Below are 20,128 nucleotides of genomic sequence, written 5' to 3'. Positions count from 1 at the left end.
TAAACCCAAGGAGAAACATGCCAAGACACATACTAGTCAAACTAACAATGACTAAACACAAAGAAAGAATATTAAAAGCAGCAAGGGAGAAGCAACAATTAACATACACGGGAAACCCCATATACTTAACAGCTGATCTTTAAGCAGAATCTCTGCAGGCCAGAAGGGAATGGCAAGATATATTTTAAGTACTGAAAGGGAAAAAACTGCAACCAAGATTACTGTACTCAACAAGGATCTCATTCAAAATTGATAGAGAAATAAAAAGCTTTTCAGACAAGCAAAAGTTAAGAGAATTAAGTACCACCAAACCAGCTTTACAACAAATGTTAAAGGGACTTATATATTCAAGAAATACAAGAGAAGAAAATAGATCTACAAAATCAACCCCAAACATTTAAGAAAATGGCAATAGGAACATATATATCAATAATTACTTAAAATGTAAATGGATTAAATGCTCCAGCCAAAAGACACAGACTGGCTGAATGGATACAAAAACAAGACCCATATAAATGCTGTCTAAAATAAAAACCCACTTCAGAGCTCAAGACACATAGAGACTAAAAGTGAGAGGATGGAAAAATATATTCCATGCAAATAGAAAGCAAAAGAAAGCTGGAGTAGCAATCCTCATATCGACAAAATAGACTTTAAAGATTACAAGAGATAAGAAAGGACACTCCATAATGATCAAGGATCAATTCAAGAGGAAGACATAAAAATTGTAAATATCTATACACCCAACATAGGTGCACCTCAATACATAAGACAAACACTAACAGACATAAAAGGAGAAATTGACAGTAGCACAATAATAGTAGGAGACTTTAACACCCCACTCACACCAATGGACAGATCATCAAAATAGAAAATTAATAAGGAAACACAAGTCTTAAATGATACATTAGCTGAAATGGATCTCATTGATATCCTCAGGACATTCCATCCAAATGCAGAAGAATAGACCTTCTCAAGTGCACATGGAACATTCTCCAGGACAGATAACATCTTGGGTAAAAAATCAAACCTCAGTGAAATTTAAGAAAATTGAAATCGTATCAAGCATCTTCTCTGACCACAATGCTATGAGACTAGATTTGAATTACATTAAAAAAACTGTAAGAAACACAAACACATGGATGTTAAACAACACATATCTAAATAACCAACAGGTTACTGAAGAAATCAAAAGGGAAATGAAAAAAATTCTAGAAACAAATGACAATGATAAAATGACAGCTCAAAACCTATGGGATGCAGCAAAAGCAGTTCTAAGAGGGAAGTTTATAGCAATACAATCCTACCTCAAGAAACAAGAAAAAAATCAAATAGACAACCTAACTTTAAACCTAAAACAACTGGAAGGAAATAGAAGAACAACAACAACAAACCAAAAATTAGTAGAAGGAAAGAAATCATAAAGATCCAAGCAGAAATAAATGAAAAACAAATGAAAGAAACAATTGTAAAGATTAATAAAACTAAAAGCTGGTTCTTTGAGAAGATCAACAAAATGGACAAGCCTTTACTCAGACTCATCAAGGAAAAAAGAGAGAAGAATCAAGTCAATAAAATTAGAAATGAAAAAGGAGAGGTTACAACAGACAATACAGAAATATAAAGGATTATGAGAGACTATTATGAACAACTGTATGGCAATAAAGTGGGTAACCTGGAAGAAATGGACAGATTCTTAGAAAAGTTCAGTCTTCTAAGACTGAACCAGGAAGAAATAGAAATTATGAACAACCCAATTGCAAGCACTAAAATTGAAGCTGTGATCAAAAATCTCCCCCAAAACAAAAACCTGGGACCAGATAACTTCACAGGGAAATTCTATCAAACATTTATAGAAGAGCTAATGCCTATCCTTCTAAAACTCTTTCAAAAAATTGCAGAGGAAGGAACACTTCCAAACTCATTCTACAAGGCTACCATCACCCTGATACCAAAACCAGACAAAGACAAAACAAAAAAAAGAAAACCACAGGCCAGTATCACTGATGAACATAGATGAAAACATCCTCAATAAAATTTTAGCAAAGAAAATTCAGCAGCACATCAGGAAGCTCACACACCGTGATCAAGTTGGGTTTATTCCAGGAATGCAAGGACTCTTCAATATATGAAAATCAATATGATACCCCATATTAACAAATTGAAAGATGGAACCCATGTGGTAATCTCAACAGATGCAGAGAAAACCTTTGACAAAATTCAGCACCCATTTGTGATTAAAACTCTTTAAAAAATGGTCATAGAAGGAACCAGTGTTCTTTACCTCAACATGATAAAGGCCATATATGATAAGCCTACAGCAAACATTATTCTCAATGGTGAAAAACTGAAACCATTCCCCCTAAGGTCAGGAACAAGACAAGAGTGTCCACTCTCACCACTATTATTCAACATAGTTCTGGAAACTCTAGCTACAGCAGTCAGAGAAGAAAAAGAAATAAAAGGAGCCCAGACTGGAAAAGAAGTAAAGTGCACACTGGTTGCAGATGACATAATACTATACATAGAAAACCCTAAAGATAGTATCAGAAAATTACTATAGCTAATCAGTGAATTTAGCAAAATTGCAGGGTACAAAATCAATACACAGAAATCACTTGCATTTCTATATACTAACAATGAAAAATCTGAAAGAGAAATTAAGGAATCAATCCCATTCACCATTGCAACAAAAAGAATTAAATATCTAGGAATAAACTTGCCTAAGGAGACAAAAGAATTGTACACAGAAAATTATAAGACACTAATGAAAGAAGATGGAGAGATATTCCATGTTCCTGGGTAGGAAGAATCAATATTTTGAACATGACTATACTACTAAATGCAATCTACAAATTCAATGTGATCCCTATCAAATTACCAATGGCATTTTTCACAGAACTGGAATAAAAAATTTCACAATTCATACAGAAAAACAAAAGACCCTGAATAGCCAAAGCAGTCTTGAGAAAGAAGAATGGAGCTGGAGTAATCAACATTCCTGACTTCAGATTATACTATAAAGCTACAGTCATCAAGACAGTATGAGAGTTCCCTTTTCTCCACACCCTCTCCAGCATTTATTGCTTGTAGACTTTTGGATAGCAGCCATCCTGACTGGCGTGTAATGGTACCTCATTGTGGTTTTGATTTGCATTTCTCTGATAATGAGTGATGTTGAGCATCTTTTAAGTGTTTGTTAGCCATCTGTATGTCTTCCTTGGAGAAATGTCTGTTGAGTTCTTTGGCCCATTTTTTGATTGGGTCATTTATTTTTCTGGAGTTGAGCTGGAGGAGTTGCTTGTATATTTTTGAGATTAATCCTTTGTCTGTTGCTTCGTTTGCTATTATTTTCTCCCAATCTGAGGGCTGTCTTTTCACCTTGCTTATAGTTTCCTTTGTTGTGCAAAAGCTTTTAAGTTTCATTAGGTGCCATTTGTTTATTTTTGCTTTTATTTCTAAAATTCTGGGATGTGGGTCATAGAGGATCCTGCTGTGATTTATGTTGGAGAGTGTTTTGCCTATGCTCTCCTCTAGGAGTTTTATAGTTTCTGGTCTTACATTTAGATCTTTAATCCATTTTGAGTTTATTGAATGCAAATTAGTACAGCCACTATGGAAAACAGTGTGGAGATTTCTTAAAAAGCTGGAAATAGAACTGCCATATGACCCAGCAATCCCACTTCTGGGCATACACACTGAGGAAACCAGATATGAAAGAGACACGTGCACCCCAGTGTTCATCGCAGCACTGTTTATAATAGCCAGGACATGGAAGCAACCCATATGCCTATCAGCAGACGAATGGATGAGGAAGCTGTGGTACATATACACCATGGAATATTACTCAGCCATTAAAAAGAATTCATTTGAATCAGTTCTAATGAGATGGATGAAACTGGAGCCCATTATACAGAGCGAAGTAAGCCAGAAAGATAAAGACCATTACAGTATACTAACACATATATATGGAATTTAGAAAGATGGTAACGATAACCCTATATGCAAAACAGAAAAAGAGACTCAGATGTATAGAACAGACTTGTGGACTCTGGGAGAAGGCGAGGGTGGGATGTTTCAAGAGAACAGCATTGAAACATGTATATTATCTAGGGTGAAACAGATCACGAGCCCAGGTTGGGTGCATGAGACAAGTGCTCAGGCCTGGTGCACTGGGAAGACCCAGAGGGATCGGGTGGAGAGGGAGGTGGGAGGGGGGACCGGGATGGGGAATACATGTAAATCCATGGCTAATTCATTTCAATGTATAACAAAAACTACTGTAATGATGTAAAGTAATTAGCCTCCAACTAATTAAAAAAAAATTTGCAGTAAATGAGAAAGGAATGAGCTCAGGGAGACAGCAACAGTGAAGAGAGGATTACTTGAGTTTTAGGAATTAGTATGTACTGTAGGAGACCGACTATCTGACCACTTCCATAAAACCACTGGAAACTACTTTATTCAAATATCTGTTCATAAACATCTTGATTTGCAGGAAACATGGATCTTACCTATTCTGTAGCTTCTTTAGGCCAAGCTGGTGTTTCTCCTTTTCCCAAGCCAATTCCTTTTCCACTCGTTGAATTTTATTAGCTGTTTTCTTTCCAATCTCAGCACGAATTTTGGAATCTAGATCAAAATCCTGCAGATAAGTAGACTTGTTCACCAAAAGGGTACTTTTATCAATGGACTTTAGCAATCCTATTTCATACATAAATATAGATATTTAAGGTTTGTCCTCCATTCCATGCATAACTCCTCCATTCCAACATCATAACTCTCTCCTAAATATCATAAACTCTCTCATTCTAGAAACCACAGACTGATTTTACTGTCACAAAATATGGAGAAAAGTTCTCAGAAATAATTAACAATGATGAAAACAGAGTTACATATTGAAAGATTTGTCCCATAATAAAAAGCAATGAATGTCAATAGAACATTTGCAGAGTGTACCAAGTTAAAAAAAAAAAAAAAAGAACTCTCTCTATCCCAAAGCAACTACTATTACACAACTAGCTGTGCACAGGGTAGAAGTTCATGGCACATGTTCATCAGCTGAACCTCCCCTCCCATGTGACCCCACCTAGGAAAGGCCATAATGTCTTTGGGGACTTGCTGATAAAACCAAGTCTGGCTTGAATATTCTTCACCAAAGGGGTCATTTTCCCCATGAGGATACTTAGGGACCTCATGTTTCTTTACTTCACTACTGGAAAAATAACAGGGCCCTCATTCACACTAAATTGCAAGTAATTATTTTTTCCAGATGTGTTGGGGCTTCTAGTAATGATGTATATAAAATGATCAGCCACAGAATTTGCCTCAGTTGTTCTTTATTTTGGATTAAGTCACCCATATTCTGCAAGTGTCAACCCTTTTATTAGTATAATAACAAACATCTTTTAACCATTAAGTTGGTCTTTTCACCAATATGAGTTTATCAATGTGATTTCACCAATTTTTTTTTTAATGAAATTGGCTAAGTGCTTCTAGAATTATAGGACTGGGTAATCCATGGGTATAGTCAAGAAAATAAATTCTGAGCTTTTATTTGATTAGGCTCTTGATAGTAATTGCATTTAAGATAACAAAAAATGGGGAAAAATAATTACTAACAGATAGAAGTGGTTGTCCCATTTGGGTCACACCAAGAAGCTTTTTTGGGCTTACCTGGTGGCTCAGAAGGGGTTGTCAATAAAGCACAAGAGAAAAATTTAATAAAAAATCAGCTTAATCTGGTGACTGTTCCCATAGCTACAAATATACTGTTATTTTTTAGTAACTTTGTGGATGAAGCAGCTTTTATCTTTTCAACAGAGATGGTGAATTGTACAAAAGAAATCAGAGAGAATCAAATTATATAGTATGTGCCTATCCAACAGATAACTTGGTTAGGTATGATAAGGATTGATAACCAGATTCAAATTTATATTTATCTTATTACCAAAAGCATGTGAATTAGCTAAATCCAAAAGTAAACTTTGTACAAAGAGACTCATCTACATCCAAACCAACTTGTGTGACAAGTTCTATAGTAGTTTAGCTGCTGCCAAAACACTGACCAGCCAGGTAAGGGAAATTTAAAGATGGCTTTAAGTGTTCCTACTTGTTGGTCAAATAGCAGTCTTGATTCAGAAACAGTATATGTTAAAATTAAAATCAAATTTATTTGAGGCTTACTGTCCGTTTAAACTGCATATGTTTGGGTAATTCTTCATTCATCTGTAGTAGTTTCTGTAATTGATTTCTTAAAGCTTTGATCTGTTCTCTCTTTCCAGCCTTGATTTCTTCTACTTCTTTCATTAACTTGTCATGTTCTCTTTTTCTTCTGGCATTCTCAATACTGAAAATAGAAATTTAAAAAGATAACATATCTTTAATATAGAAATAGCAAAAAGAAAACTAGTATCTAATAATTTGGAAACTCATTCAGCTTGGCCAGCTTTGTTAAAATGTTGATGTGTTTTGCAAAAGCCCAGACCTAGTAGGTATTGATCAAAAATCCCCATACCTGTAGGCTTTAGAATCTTCAATATCTTCTGGAATTGGCTCTGTTTCTATTCCAAACTGTAGGAGAAGGAATGAAAGGTTAGCCCCTTTAAATTGTATATTTCCCTTAAAAGACTCAATAAGTAGTAAATCAAGGGTTTTGGAGGCCTGGAGAGTACTTTCACAAAAAAATAAACCAGGGAAAAATTTATATTTGTTTTTACTTCAGTTAAAGGGATAAAGAGAAAAAGAAACCCAATCCCATGTATGCAAAATGTTAATATCATCACATTCCACTTCTAAATAGGAATTATTGATATTCATGTGTTACTAACAAAAATACAGCAAAAGAAATCCTCAAGGTCATTTATTTTCAAATACTTTTTTAAAAAGCATATTCCTTTCATACATGTTTTGATTTCCTTCAAAATACCTCATGCATATGCAATGAAAAATTTCAAATACATATATTTTAAAAATTCTAAGTGTTTCACTTGACCTTACCAAAAACATTCAGTGGGAAATACACAGAATAATATAATCCCTCTCCTTGAGAAGGATATGAAATCAGAAATATGACTCTCCTTTAGAAAGGAAGCTTAAATTAAGAAGTACTATGAAGTAAATCACTTAAAAGTACTTGGTTTAATAGAGGTTCTGTGCTTAAAAATGTCTTAGGCCTATGTTCTCCTCTAGGAGTTTTATAGTTTCTGGTCTTACATTTAGATCTTTAATCCATTTTGAGTTTATTTTTGTGTATGGTGTTAGAAAGTGTTCTAGTTTCATTCTTTTACAGGTGGTTGACCAGTTTTCCCAGCACCACTTGTTAAAGAGGTTGTCTTTTTTCCATTGTATATTCTTGACTCCTTTGTCAAAGATAAGGTGTCCATAGGTGCATGGATTTATCTCTGGGCTTTCTATTTTGTTCCATTAATCTATATTTCTGTCTTTGTGCCAGTACCATACTGTCTTGATGACTGTGGCTTTGTAGTGTAGCCTGAAGTCAGGCAGGTTGATTCCTCCAGTTCCATGCTTCTTTCTCAAGGTTACTTTGGCTATTCGAGGTTTTTTGTACTTCCATACAAATTGTGAAATTATTTGTTCTAGTTCTGTGAAAAATACCGTTGGTAGTTTGATAGGGATTGCATTGAATCTATAGATTGCTTTGGGTAGTATAGCCATTTTGACAATATTGATTCTTCCAATCCATGAATCACAGCAGGATGCTCTATGACCCACATCCCAGAATTTTAGAAATAAAAGCAAAAATAAACAAATGGGACCTAATGAAACTTAAAAGCTTTTGCACAACAAAGGAAACTATAAGCAAGGTGAAAAGACAGCCCTCAGATTGGGAGAAGATAATAGCAAATGAAGCAACAGACAAAGGATTAATCTCAAAAATATACAAGCAACTCCTCCAGCTCAACTCCAGAAAAATAAATGACCCAATCAAAAAATGGGCCAAAGAACTCAACAGACATTTCTCCAAGGAAGACATACAGATGGCTAACAAACACTTAAAAGATGCTCAACATCACTCATTATCAGAGAAATGCAAATCAAAACCACAATGAGGTACCATTACACGCCAGTCAGGATGGCTGCTATCCAAAAGTCTACAAGCAGTAAATGCTGGAGAGGGTGTGGAGAAAAGGGAACCCTCTTACACTGTTGGTGGGAATGCAAATTAGTACAGCCACTATGGAAAACAGTGTGAAGATTTCTTAAAAAGCTGGAAATAGAACTGCCATATGACCCAGCAATCCCACTTCTGGGCATACACACTGAGGAAACCAGATCTGAAAGAGACACATGCACCCCAATGTTCATCGCAGCACTGTTTATAATAGCCAGGACATGGAAGCAACCTAGATGCCCATCAGCAGATGAATGGATGAGGAAGCTGTGGTACATATACACCATGGAATATTACTCAGCCATTAAAAAGAATTCATTTGAATCAGTTCTAATGAGATGGATGAAACTGGAGCCCATTATACAGAGCGAAGTAAGCCAGAAAGATAAAGACCATTACAGTATACTAACACATATATATGGAATTTAGAAAGATGGTAACGATAACCCTATATGCAAAACAGAAAAAGAGACACAGATGTATAGAACAGACTTGTGGACTCTGGGAGAAGGCGAGGGTGGGATGTTTCAAGAGAACAACATCGAAACATGTATATTATCTAGGGTGAAACAGATCACCAGTCCAGGTTGGATGCATGAGACAAGTGCTCAGGCCTGGTGCACTGGGAAGACCCAGAGGGATCGGGTGGAGAGGGAGGTGGGAGGGGGGACCAGGATGGGGAATACATGTAAATCCATGGCTAATTCATTTCAATGTATGACAAAAACTACTGTAATGATGTAAAGTAATTAGCCTCCAACTAATAAATGGAAAAAAAAAACCAAAAATAACAACAACAACAACAACAACAAAAGACAGTATGGTACTAGCAGAAAAACAGAAGTATAGACAATGGAACAAGATAGAAAGCCCAGAAATAAATGCTTGCACACCTTATTTTTGACGAAGGAGAAAAGAATATACAATGGGGCAAAGACAGCCTCTTCAATAAATGGTGCTGGGAAAACTGGACAGCTACATGTAAAACAATGAAATTAGAACACTTCCTAATGCCATGTACAAAGATAAACTCAAAATGGATTGAAGACCTAAATGTAAGACCAGAAACTATAAAACTCTTAGAGGAAAGCATAGGCAGACACTCGATGACATAAATCAAATCTATGACCCACATTCTAGAGTAATGGAAATAAAAACAAAAGTAAACAAGTGGGACCTGATTAAACTTAAAAGCTTTGGCACAGCAAATGAAACTATACTCAGAGTGAAAAGACAATCCTCAGAATGGGAGAAAATAATAGTAAATGAAACAACTGACAAAGAATTAACTTTCAAAATATACAAGCAGCTCATATAACTCAATGCCAGAAAAGCAAACAACCCGATCAAAAAGTGGGAAAAATACCTAAACAGACATTTCTCCAAAGAAGACATATAGATCACTAACAAACACATGAAAAGATGCTCAACATTGCTCATTATTAGGGAAATGCAAATCAAAACTACAATGAGATATCACCTCACATCAGTCAAAATGGCCATCATCAAAAAGTCTACAAATGGTAAATGCTGGAGAAAAGGGACCACTCTTGAGCTGTTGGGAATGTAAATTGATACAGCCACTATGGAAGACGGTATGGAGATTCCTTAAAAACTAGGAATAAAACCACCATATGACCCAGCAATCCCACTCCTAGGCATATACTCTAAGGAAACCAAAATTGAAAAAGTCACATGTATTCCACTGCTCATTGCAGCACTATTTACAATACTAGAACATGGAAGCAACCTAGATGTCCATCGACAGATGAATGGATAAAGAAGTTATGGTACATATACGTAATGGAATATTACTCAGCCACAAAAAGGAACACATTTGAGTCCCTTCTGATGAGGTGGATGAACCTAGAACCTATTGTACAGAGTGAAGTGAGTCAGAAAGAGAAAGATACATACTCTAATACACATATATGGAATCTAGAAAAATGGTACTGAAGAATTTATTTACAGGGCAACAGTGGAGAAACAGACTTATGGACATGGGGAGAGGGGAGGAGAGGGTGAGATGTATGGAAAGAGTAACATGGAAACTTGCCGGGGTCCAGCCCCAGCAGGATCCAGGGGAACCCTCAGGATGAACGACGTCGGCGAATGAGAGAGAGAGTGAGACAAAGCTCGGGGCTAAGTCTGAAGTTTATTTTTGCATGGCTCCTTTATACCCTTAACAACATCTTTTGGGGGGGAAGTGCATATTGCTTACACACAGGGCATCTCAAAACATTACAGCAACCTAACCTTCAACAGAAACAGGATGTCACCCACATACTTTTTCACTTACAAGAGTCTTTCTTATCATTTGGCCTTCAGGCTTGCTAACATTTTATGGCTTGCACCTGGTGTGACTTAAGCAACTTCAGTAGCCGACCCTGTTTTTCTTATAATTAATCTATTTTCTTTCTAATAAGTGTCATCTCTATGGGAACTAGATAGGATTACATTTTTTACAGAACAGAAATGCGAAGGCCTGCAGAAACAGCAGATATGGCACAAAACAGGCTCTTAGTCTAAAAGTTAACTACCTGCAAGAAGTCGCCAGCTAATCTCTATCTAAAGTATTTTCTATTAGGCACATTTGTGGCTATCATATTTGTGGAGCTTTTCTCACCCCGCGGAGGGGCCTATGCTTAATAGTTTATTTTGTTAGCGTACTGTGTTTAGGATGTTTAGAACAATCAAGAGCAGTTTGTGCAATGAGATCACACATTTATTAAACAAGCCAGAATGCCAGCAAAATATTTGAATGGAAGCATTTCCTTCATCCCTGGCCCCTTTGTAGGGTACCAGCGTCCAGGAGATTTATTAATTAGGGTTTTAAGTTGGTCTTCATTCAGTGAAAGAGGAGCAGGAGAGCTCTCGGCAGGCAACACAAGAATCTGCAGCAGGGCAAGCAAGAACAACAGCAGAAAAGGGAGGAGGATACAGGGTGGGGTAGAGGCCGAGGCCAACCTGGAGGGTCCCTTATCCTAGACGGCCTTGCCTGTCAGGTTTTTTCCCTCGTGACCTCGTCATGGATGGGGTCCCGGATGGCCTTGCCTGCCCTGTATTTTCTTCATGACCTCATCACGGGCGGGACCCCCCCATAACGGCTCACGGCAGAAACTTACATTACCATATGTAAAATTGATAACCAACAGGAATTTGCTGTATGACTCAGGAAACTCAAACAGGGGCTCTGTATCAATCTAGAGGGGTGGGATGGGGAGGGAAATGGGAGGGAGTTTCAAAAGGGAGCGGATATATGTATATCTATTGCTGATTCATGTGGCGGTTTGGTAGAAAACAACAAAATCTATAAAGCAATTATCCTTCAATAAAATATAGATTTAAAAATTTTATGTCTATATTCATGAGGATCACTGTACTGTCTTTATGCTATATTTGGTTTTGAGTATCAGGAGAATACTAGCTTCAAAATATGAATTGGGAAGTCGTCTCCCCTTTTTTGGTGAAGGAAATGGCAACCCACTCCAGTATTCTTAATTGGAGAATTCCATAGACAGAGGAGCCTGGCAGGCTATAGTCCATTGGTCACAAAGGGTTGGGCATGACTTAGTGACTAAACAACTCCCCTTTCTGATTTTTCTGGAAGATACTGTATAGAATTTATGGCAATTCTTTAAATGTTTGGTAGAGTTCTCCAGTGAAACTATTTGGGCCAAGAGATTTCTTCAAGGTAGTTTTAAAATTAGAATTTCAAAGTTTTTAATAGTTACAGAACTATTCACATTATCTCCTTTATATTGGGTGGGTTGTGGTAATTTGTATTTTTTGTGGAATTGGTCTGTTTCATTTAAATTGCCAATTTATGTGCATAGAGATGCTCATTGTATTTCCTTGCTATCCTTTTAATACCTGCAGGGTCTTTAGTAATAGTGTCTGTTGCATTCTCGATATTGGTACCTTGTTTCTTATATTCCTTTTTTTTTTTTTTTTTTTTGCTGTTTTACTAGAGGTTTGTCAATTCAACTGATTTTTTTGAGAACAAGTCAGCTCTTTGTATAAGTGATTTTCTCTGTTTTCTGCTGTCAATTTTATTGCTTTCTGTTCTTATCTTTACTATTACCTTCCTTCTGCTTGCTTTGGGTTTATTTTGTACTCCTGTTTTTTAGGTTTTCAGGTGTGAGCTTAAATCACTGACTTGAGAATTTATTCTCTTTTCTAATTTAGTACTATAAATTTCTCTCTCAGCACTGCTTTAATTGTATTCTACAAAACTTGAAGTTCATTTTCATTTACATTCTGGACAGTGTAGTTTTAAAATTTACATTGTTACTTTTGGATTCCATGGATTATATAGAAGTGTGTTGTTTAGGTCCAAGTGTTTTGAGATTTTCCTGTTATCTTTCTGTTATTGATTTCTAGTTGATTCGATTGTGGTCAGAGAACACATTTTGTGTGATTTCAATTCTTTTTTAGTTGTTGAGATTTGTTTTACGGTCTGACATATCTATCTTGATGTATGTTCTGTGAGCATTTGCAAAGAATGTATGATATGTTGTACTGTTTTGTGTGACATGTTCTATTACTGTCAGTTAGATTCTGTTGATTGATGGTTGATTTTCTGTATGGTTGTTGCATCAAATGTTGAGTTGGGGTATGGAGGTCTCCAAATTCATTAATGGATTTATCTATTTCTCCTCTCATTTTTATCAGTTTTTACTTCCCATATTTCTGTTGTTTTATGCATTCACTGTTAAGATTTCTATGTTTTCTTGGTAGATTGGCGTATTTATCATTATTTAATGTCTTTCTCTGTGTTAGGTAATTTTCCTTGCTCTGAAGTCCATTTTATACTATATTATTATTAGTCATTCCTGCTTTGCTTTTATTAATAGTTGTATGATATATTTTTCCCTCCTTTTAATTTCGGCTTGACTATATAGTTGCATTAGAAGTGAATTTCTGGTAGCATATGGCTGAATAATGTTTTTCATCCACTCTGTCTTTTAATTGGTGTATTGAATCACTTACATTTTATCTATTCGGGTTTAAGTCCGCTATTTTATTTTTTATCTGTTTTGTCTCTTTTCTTTTTCCTGTCTTCCTGTGGGTCAGTCGAACATTTTTTAGGATTCCATTTTAATTTCCTCTAGCACTTTTTACAGTAGTCATGTATAGACATGAGAGTTGGACTTATAAAGAAAGCTGAGTGCCAAAGAATTGATGCTTTTGAACTGTGGTGTTGGAGAAGACTCTTGAGAGTCCCTTGAACAGCAAGGAGACCCAACCAGTCCATCCTAAAGGAAATCAGTCCTGAATATTCATTGGAACGACTGATGCTGAAGCTGAAACTCCAATACTTTGGCCACTTGATGCAAGGAACTGACTCTTTTGAAAAGACTCTGATGCTGGGAAGTATTGAAGGTGGGAGGAGAAGGGGACGACAGAGGATTAGATGGTTGGATGGCATCACCGACTCAATGGACATGAGCTTGAGTAAACTCCAGGAGTTGGTGATGGACAGGGAGGTCTGTTGTGCTGCAGTCCATGGGGTCACAAAGAGTCAGACACAACTGAGCAACTGAGCTGAACTGAGCACTTTTGAATGTATCTCTTTGTATAACTTTTTAAGTGGTTGCTCTCTATATTATATATAATTTATCCCACTCCACCAGTGTCATTATTTTACCAATTTAAGTCATGTATAGAATCCTTACCTACCTTTATATCCCAATTTCTTCCTCATTTATCATTTGATTGTCTTAAATATTTCCTCTGCATACATCTGGAACCATATCAGACAATGTTATAATTTTTGCTTCAATTATTAAACACAATTTAAACACTTGGGGGAAAGCCTAACCATATAGGCTTTATCCATATTTTTATTCAATATTTCGTTTTTTAAAAAGAAAAAATTCCCTCTGTTTAAAGAATTTCCTTTATCCGTTCTTTTAGGGAGGGTATACTGGTGGCAATTAAAAAATTTTTTCCCATAATCTAAGTATGTCTTGATTTCCCCTCTTTTTCTGAAAGGCATTTTCATTGGATGTAGTATTCTAGATTGATATTTCTTTTAACATTTGAAAAATACTGTGCCTCTTCCTTCTGGTCACCATGGTTTCTGGTGAGAAGCCCTCTGATATTCAAATTGCTTATCCTCTGTAGGTGAAGTATCACTTTTCTTTCTTTGCCTTCAGTGTTCTTTAGTTTTCAGAAGTTTGACTGTTATGTGATTTAGTGTTGATTTTGGAATTATCCTCTTTGGAATACATTCAAGTTCTTTAATCTGTAGGTTTATGTACTTTGCCCAATTTGGGAAGTTTTCAGTCATTATTTCTTCAAGTCCATTTAAAGACCTCCTCTTTCCTGACTCCTTCATGGCACTCTGATGGCATGACTGTTAAACTTTTCATTATGATCCCATTGGCCCCTGAGGCTCTGGTGTTTGGGTTTTGTTCGTTTCAGTTTGTTTTCCTTTTATGGTTCAGATTGACTAATTCCTATTTTTCTACCTTCAAGTTCATGGATTTATTTTTCTTCCCTTCTATTCTACTGTTGACCCCATCCCTTAGTTTTTATCATTGTATTTTTCACTTCTAAAATTTCCATTTACTTTTTCCTTATATAAATAAATAAAAAGTCTGAGACTTTATATCTTTCAGGCATTCTGTTTTTTCATTGCTTCAAGTGTGTTCATAATTGCTCACTGAAGCATTTTTATCCTTCTTGTTTAAAATACTTTGTCAGATAATTCTGTTTCTGTCATCTTGGTGTTAACATTTATTGATTGTCTTTTTTCATTCAGTTAGAGATCTGTCTGGTTCTTGGTATGACTTTCAGCTAAAACCTAGACACTTTCATATTATGTATTAGACTCTGTATCTTATTTAAATCTTCTGGTTTACTTGGCTTTCTCTAACACTGTTCTGTCTGAGGAAGGAATGGGTGCCTCCTCCTTATTGCCACATGGAGGTACTCACATTTTATTGTCACCAAAGGGAAGGGAGATCTCCTTGTTACTTCCGTGTGCAGATGGGAGGTCTAGCTCCTCACAGAGTCTCTACTGACAACATGGTGGGGAAGGCCTTGGCACCTCTGGGCAATGGTAGAAGTCCTGACTCCCCACCAGGTCTCTTCTGACACCACCTCTTCAGGAAGGATGAAGAGAACCTTATTACTGCCATCTGAGAATGCAGGTCCAGACTGTGATTGCCACAGACATCTTGGTGGTTGGTGGGTAACAGGACTGGTTACCCTCAGAAAGAATAAATATCTTGACTCCTTACTTGACCTTTTCTGACACCATCCTAGCTGGAATGGTGGGGTCCTCATTACAGCTTGGCAAGGGTATATTCTGTGAGCACTTGCAAATAATGTACATTGTACTGTTTTGTGTGAATTGTTTTGGCTTGTCTAGGCTCCATTAGGCCTTTGCCAACATGGGTGTGAGTGGGATCACAGTATTTTTTTTTCCATTTATTTTTATTAGTTGGAGGCTAATTATAATATTGTAGTGGTTTTTGCCATACATTGACATGAATCAGCCATGGATTTACATGTATTCCCCATCCTGATCCCCCCTCTCACCACCCTCTCCCCCTGATCCCTCTGGGTCTTCCCAGTGCACCAACCCTGAGCACTTGTCTCATGCATCCAACCTGGGCTGGTGGATCACAGTATTTTTGTGTGGTCTTTCTTCAAGTTTTCTGTGTAGCTAATCTGCCTCTTTCCTGGTCATTTGGCTAGAGAGAGCAAGTTCTGATTGGGCCTTTCTGTGTCTCTACCTGTTGGTGTTTCAGGTTAGACTGACTTAGTCTTCTTCACCTCAGAGATATATATGGCAAAAAGAAAATCCAAGGAAATCACCACAGTGTTGTTCCTCGGGATTCGAAGTGCATAGTAGATCTGTCTCCTCCTTTCCACTTCTCAGAGTTATCTTGTGTTCATTTTATATTTAATGTCCAGGGGTTTTAGCTGTATTTAGTGGGAGGAATAGGGGAAGTAGATCTACTTCATCTTCCTGAAAGCAGACATCTGTGTAAGAATTTTAAAGCCTATTTATAAACATTGTTGATTTATTTCATAAGCTGGTACAGATCACTAACAGTAATTTTAAGAGACATCTTAATTTAAGAAGTTTCCTAGTGAGTATGAGGTCCACTTCTTAACTTCATATATTTTGATGTTCCATAAAATAGAAACCGTTAATTGTTCATACATGGACTCAAAGTGTTTTAAAAGAAAATGGAGTAGAGTTGAGTGGAAGAGGCATACAATCCTTATCTAAAATTCTTGGGAACAGATATATTTTAGTATTCAAAAAATTTATATTTTATAAAACATGTTAAACATGATATGATATTGTTAAAGAAATAATCATTCATGACACTTATTAAAGAACAATAAGGCAGACTTTATTCAGGGGACCACTATCATGGGATTTTATAGTAAGAGAGAGATCAGCTCAACTCTGAATACAAGGCAAATGGAGACTTACAGCCAAGGAGTAAGATTGGGGTTAGTTGATGGAAAATTATTGAGAGGTAAGGTAATTCTTTGCTAAACTAACATAACAGGATTTTTGTTGAAGGCAGGCCAGAGTGATATGATATTAAGGCTAAGGAAAAAGGAATTTAACCAGATATTAAGGGTAGTGAATTTTACTAAATTGACTCAACAGGACTCTTGCTAAAACTCGACTAATTGGGCCAAGGACAGCGCATGGGTCAAGGACCAGACAGAGGACTCAGAGGAGCCTGACTCAAGTTTGGTTAAAGGAGAGTCTTTGTCAACTAACAACCCCAACAGGGTTTGGTGCAGAATCTCGAAATCAAACATTTAAATTAATACTTCCACAGTAAGACATGAATATTCACAAAAGTAGGTTAAGTTAAGATTATAACTAGTGTTACTTAGTTCAGAGAAGTTATGAAAATCCTCTCTGTTTTCAGGGCACTATGCTGTATAACCAAGGGTGCGTTAGGCAGGTCACAGCACAAGCAGCTTGGCAGCTTGGTCTCACCCCTCTCTGACTCGATGCACTGAAATTAATTGCATAACCTTCTGCGGGCATTTGAGTTTGCAGTCCCTCTGTCCTTAACTATCTTAAATTCTTCTAAAAATATTGAGTAATTTCCTTATTTACCCCTTGTTTTCCTAGTAACTAACTCATTGAAAATGATTTATTTTTAAAATCTGGGATTTATCTTAACACAGGAACTTCTCTGCATATTAACAGTGTTTTTCTCTCTCCTTAGATGAAGAGGAGGAAAGTGAAGAATCAAGTGAAGAAGAATCCAGCTTGGAGAGTGATGAGGATGAGTCTGGATCTGAAGATGAGGTTTTTGATGATTCTATCTGCCCAACAAGTAAGTTGGATAAAACTGTGCATTCTTTGTGATGTTTGACTATGTATGATAATACCAAAAAGATCCTCTTTTTTGGTTTCTCAATTGTCTCATAATATTTAAGGAAAGGATATATATATATATATCCTATTATATCATGTATAATAAACATGAAGTATAGTCTAATGAATACTTTTGGGCACTCTCTAGACAATTTACTTCCTATTTCTTGAGGCTGCTGTTTATGAGTACCAAATTAAATAATCTGCAGACAATCTATAGTTGATTCAGTCATAAATTATGCAGATAGTTTCATTTTACCAAGAAACAGAAAATTTATGTATGTGTATGTACATGTGTGTATGTAAAAATACACATGTGTATTTTTATAAAATTCTCCCTTTTTTCCAAACCATTAAATTATCTTATTTCTTTAAGGGAAATTTTTATGTCTCCTGGAGATTCTTGGCAATTTATATTCACTGTTTTCACTGGTGAAACCAGTCTAAAATATTCTTGGAGTCTTAAGATTCTTATGTGAGTGAAAGTCACTCAGTCATGTCCAACTCTTTGCATCCCCATGGACTATACAGTCCATGGAGTTCTACAGGCCTGAATACTGGAGTGGGTAGCCTTTCCCTTCTCCAGGGGATCTTCCCAACCCAGGGATCAAACCCAGGTCTCCTGCATTGCAGGTGGATTCTTTATCAGCTGAGCCACAAAGAAAGACCAAGAATACTGGAGTAGGTAGCCTATCCCTTCTCTGGGGATCTTCCCGACCAAGGAATTGAACCAGGATCTTCTGCATTGCAGGCAAATTCTTTACCAACTGAGCTATCAGGGAAGCCTTAAGATTCTTATAGTCCAGACCAATATTTTTACAGTCTCAACAGAGGAATGATTCATAGGAAAAAACTATTTCTTCTTGATCTGAAATTATTTTCCTAGATATTTCAATAAATTATAAATCAAATTTTAATTTCAAATAAAGTTGAAATCATGTTTTGATTTTGAAAATAATTCTAAAATCATATTTGTGAGTGAAAGAGAGCTAGAAAATATTGTAATGCAGGATTAAGCTGCTTAAACAAAATCTCATGGCTAGGTTAGTGGTAGCACTAGGGCTGAAACTAAGATTACTAGATTCCATTGTAGTGATCTATTATATTTCCACATTCTTTATTGATGACTCCGTGGATAAATGTGGCTGTTAGTGTGGTAGGGTGAAAATTAATATACAGATACTGTACTTGAATCTTGTTCTATCACATTTCAGCTATGTGACGTCTCTTAGACTTAATGATCATCACCTGTAAAATGGGAACAATAGTTTTGACCTTGCAGGGCCTGTGGGGCTTGAATGAGCTAAGGTATATAAAGCACCCATCACAAAGCCTGGCTCAGAGCATTGTTCAGAACATCAGTACTAACATCATAGCCACTACCATGATTTTTTTTTTAAATATTAGCTACTCTGGGTCTCAGTTGCAGCACTGAGGTCTTTGATCTTTGTTTCGGCACGCAAGATCTAGTTCCCTGACCAGGGATTGAACCCAAGCCCCATGAATTGGGAGCTCAGAGTCTTAGCCACTGAACTGGCAGGGAAGTCTCTATCATGATTATTAATACCATTAATAATTTCTACCTGGAGCCCTGAGTGTAATGAAACTTTACTGGAGTAGATGGACATTAATAATTCTGAAGCCCCAAAGTCCACACTTATAACTATATTCTATAATGAATGGAGCTGCTTTTTTGTTTTGTCTGTCTTTTCAGATTGTGATATGGGTCTCTTTGAACTGGCCCTTCAACTTCGGGAGAAAAGGCTGGACATTGAAGAGGCTTTAGTTGAAGAAAAAAAAATGATTGATAACCTCAAAAAGGAACATGATACATTGTCAAAAAAAGTATGTTTTTCTGCCTTTTTCAGGTCTGTTTATCATTTCCCAACATGCTACACCTCCTTCTGGCCATAATACTGCCATTTCATAGCAATGGCATGAGTTAGGACTTATTGTTAGAAGAGAGACATTTCCCATGTTGCATCCTTTTACAGATGTCTTTGAAGGCCATTGCCCCTTTGATGATTGGAACTTTTTTTAAATCATTGGCCTGCAAACTTTTTTGATTACATACTTCTGGAAGTAAAAAAAAAAATTGTGAAACATATATTCCCACAATAAATGTATATTTATTTAGAAATTATATCCATAAACTATTATATTAATTATATTTAATGTATTATGAAACATTTTCAAAAACAGAAAATAAAAAGAATAAGATAAAAATAAATAGATATGGAAACTCACTTTTCTTTCTGGACCCCAGTAGATCACTTTGACATTCTGAGGGGTATGCATCCCTTTGGGAGGCCACTAAGCTAAACTTCTGGTACAGTTATATTGATTCTTTCTCCCATATCTACTCAGTTTCCCTCTTAGGTACTCTTTCCTAGAGCAGCATCACTTGTCTCATATTCAGAAATGTTTTTGGTAGGCTGCTTCTCCTCTTGCAGAAAGGAAATGATTTGGAAAACTTTCAAGTATTTTAGGAGATGAGGCATGTACTTTAGAAATACTGTAGTTGGTAATTTCATTACCATAAAGGGCTTTCTTCGCTAATTTATTGAGATGCTTATGACCAAGTGAGATTTGAACCATCCTTACAGAGACACTACTAGCTG

At 36.4% G+C, this 20,128-nt stretch overlaps 2 protein-coding genes across 8 annotated transcripts in view; one reads left to right on the top strand and one right to left on the bottom strand.

The window, feature by feature from the left end:
- LOC110128743 (cilia- and flagella-associated protein 44) overlaps nt 1-20,128 on the top strand; it is a 148,611-nt gene that overhangs the window by 109,868 nt on the left and 18,615 nt on the right. For all 7 annotated transcript variants that reach the window (XR_011487194.1, XM_070465929.1, XM_070465927.1 and 4 more), the window contains 2 exons: nt 17,356-17,466; nt 19,222-19,352. Coding sequence is in view for 6 of the 7 variants with exons in the window: in XM_070465929.1 (XP_070322030.1) it covers nt 17,356-17,466; nt 19,222-19,352 (242 nt within the window). In the remaining variant the exon portion in view is untranslated. The remainder of the gene's footprint in view (nt 1-17,355; nt 17,467-19,221; nt 19,353-20,128) is intronic.
- Nucleotides 4,511-12,040, bottom strand: LOC139034642 (cilia- and flagella-associated protein 44-like). The gene is made up of 4 exons (XM_070465884.1): nt 12,008-12,040; nt 6,518-6,573; nt 6,187-6,349; nt 4,511-4,645 (listed from the first exon to the last, which is right to left on the bottom strand). Exons 1-4 carry the CDS (start codon nt 12,038-12,040, stop codon nt 4,511-4,513), a joined length of 387 nt encoding a protein of 128 aa, XP_070321985.1.

Source organism: Odocoileus virginianus, chromosome 4 (genome assembly GCF_023699985.2).
Source record: "Odocoileus virginianus isolate 20LAN1187 ecotype Illinois chromosome 4, Ovbor_1.2, whole genome shotgun sequence".
Taxonomy (NCBI): domain Eukaryota; kingdom Metazoa; phylum Chordata; class Mammalia; order Artiodactyla; family Cervidae; genus Odocoileus; species Odocoileus virginianus.
The sequence above is the reverse complement of the archived record's forward strand: the minus strand, read 5'-3'. Positions and strand labels throughout refer to the sequence as shown.

Coding starts and splice junctions, on each gene's coding strand:
- LOC139034642 (XM_070465884.1), bottom strand. CDS start 12,040: ATGCAACAGACACTATTACTAAAGACCCTGCAG. Junction 6,574..12,007: donor TATTACTAAAGACCCTGCAG/GTATTAAAAGGA, acceptor CTTCTCCTACAG/TTTGGAATAGAAACAGAGCC. Junction 4,646..6,186: donor ATATGCAGTTTAAACGGACA/GTAAGCCTCAAA, acceptor ACTTATCTGCAG/GATTTTGATCTAGATTCCAA.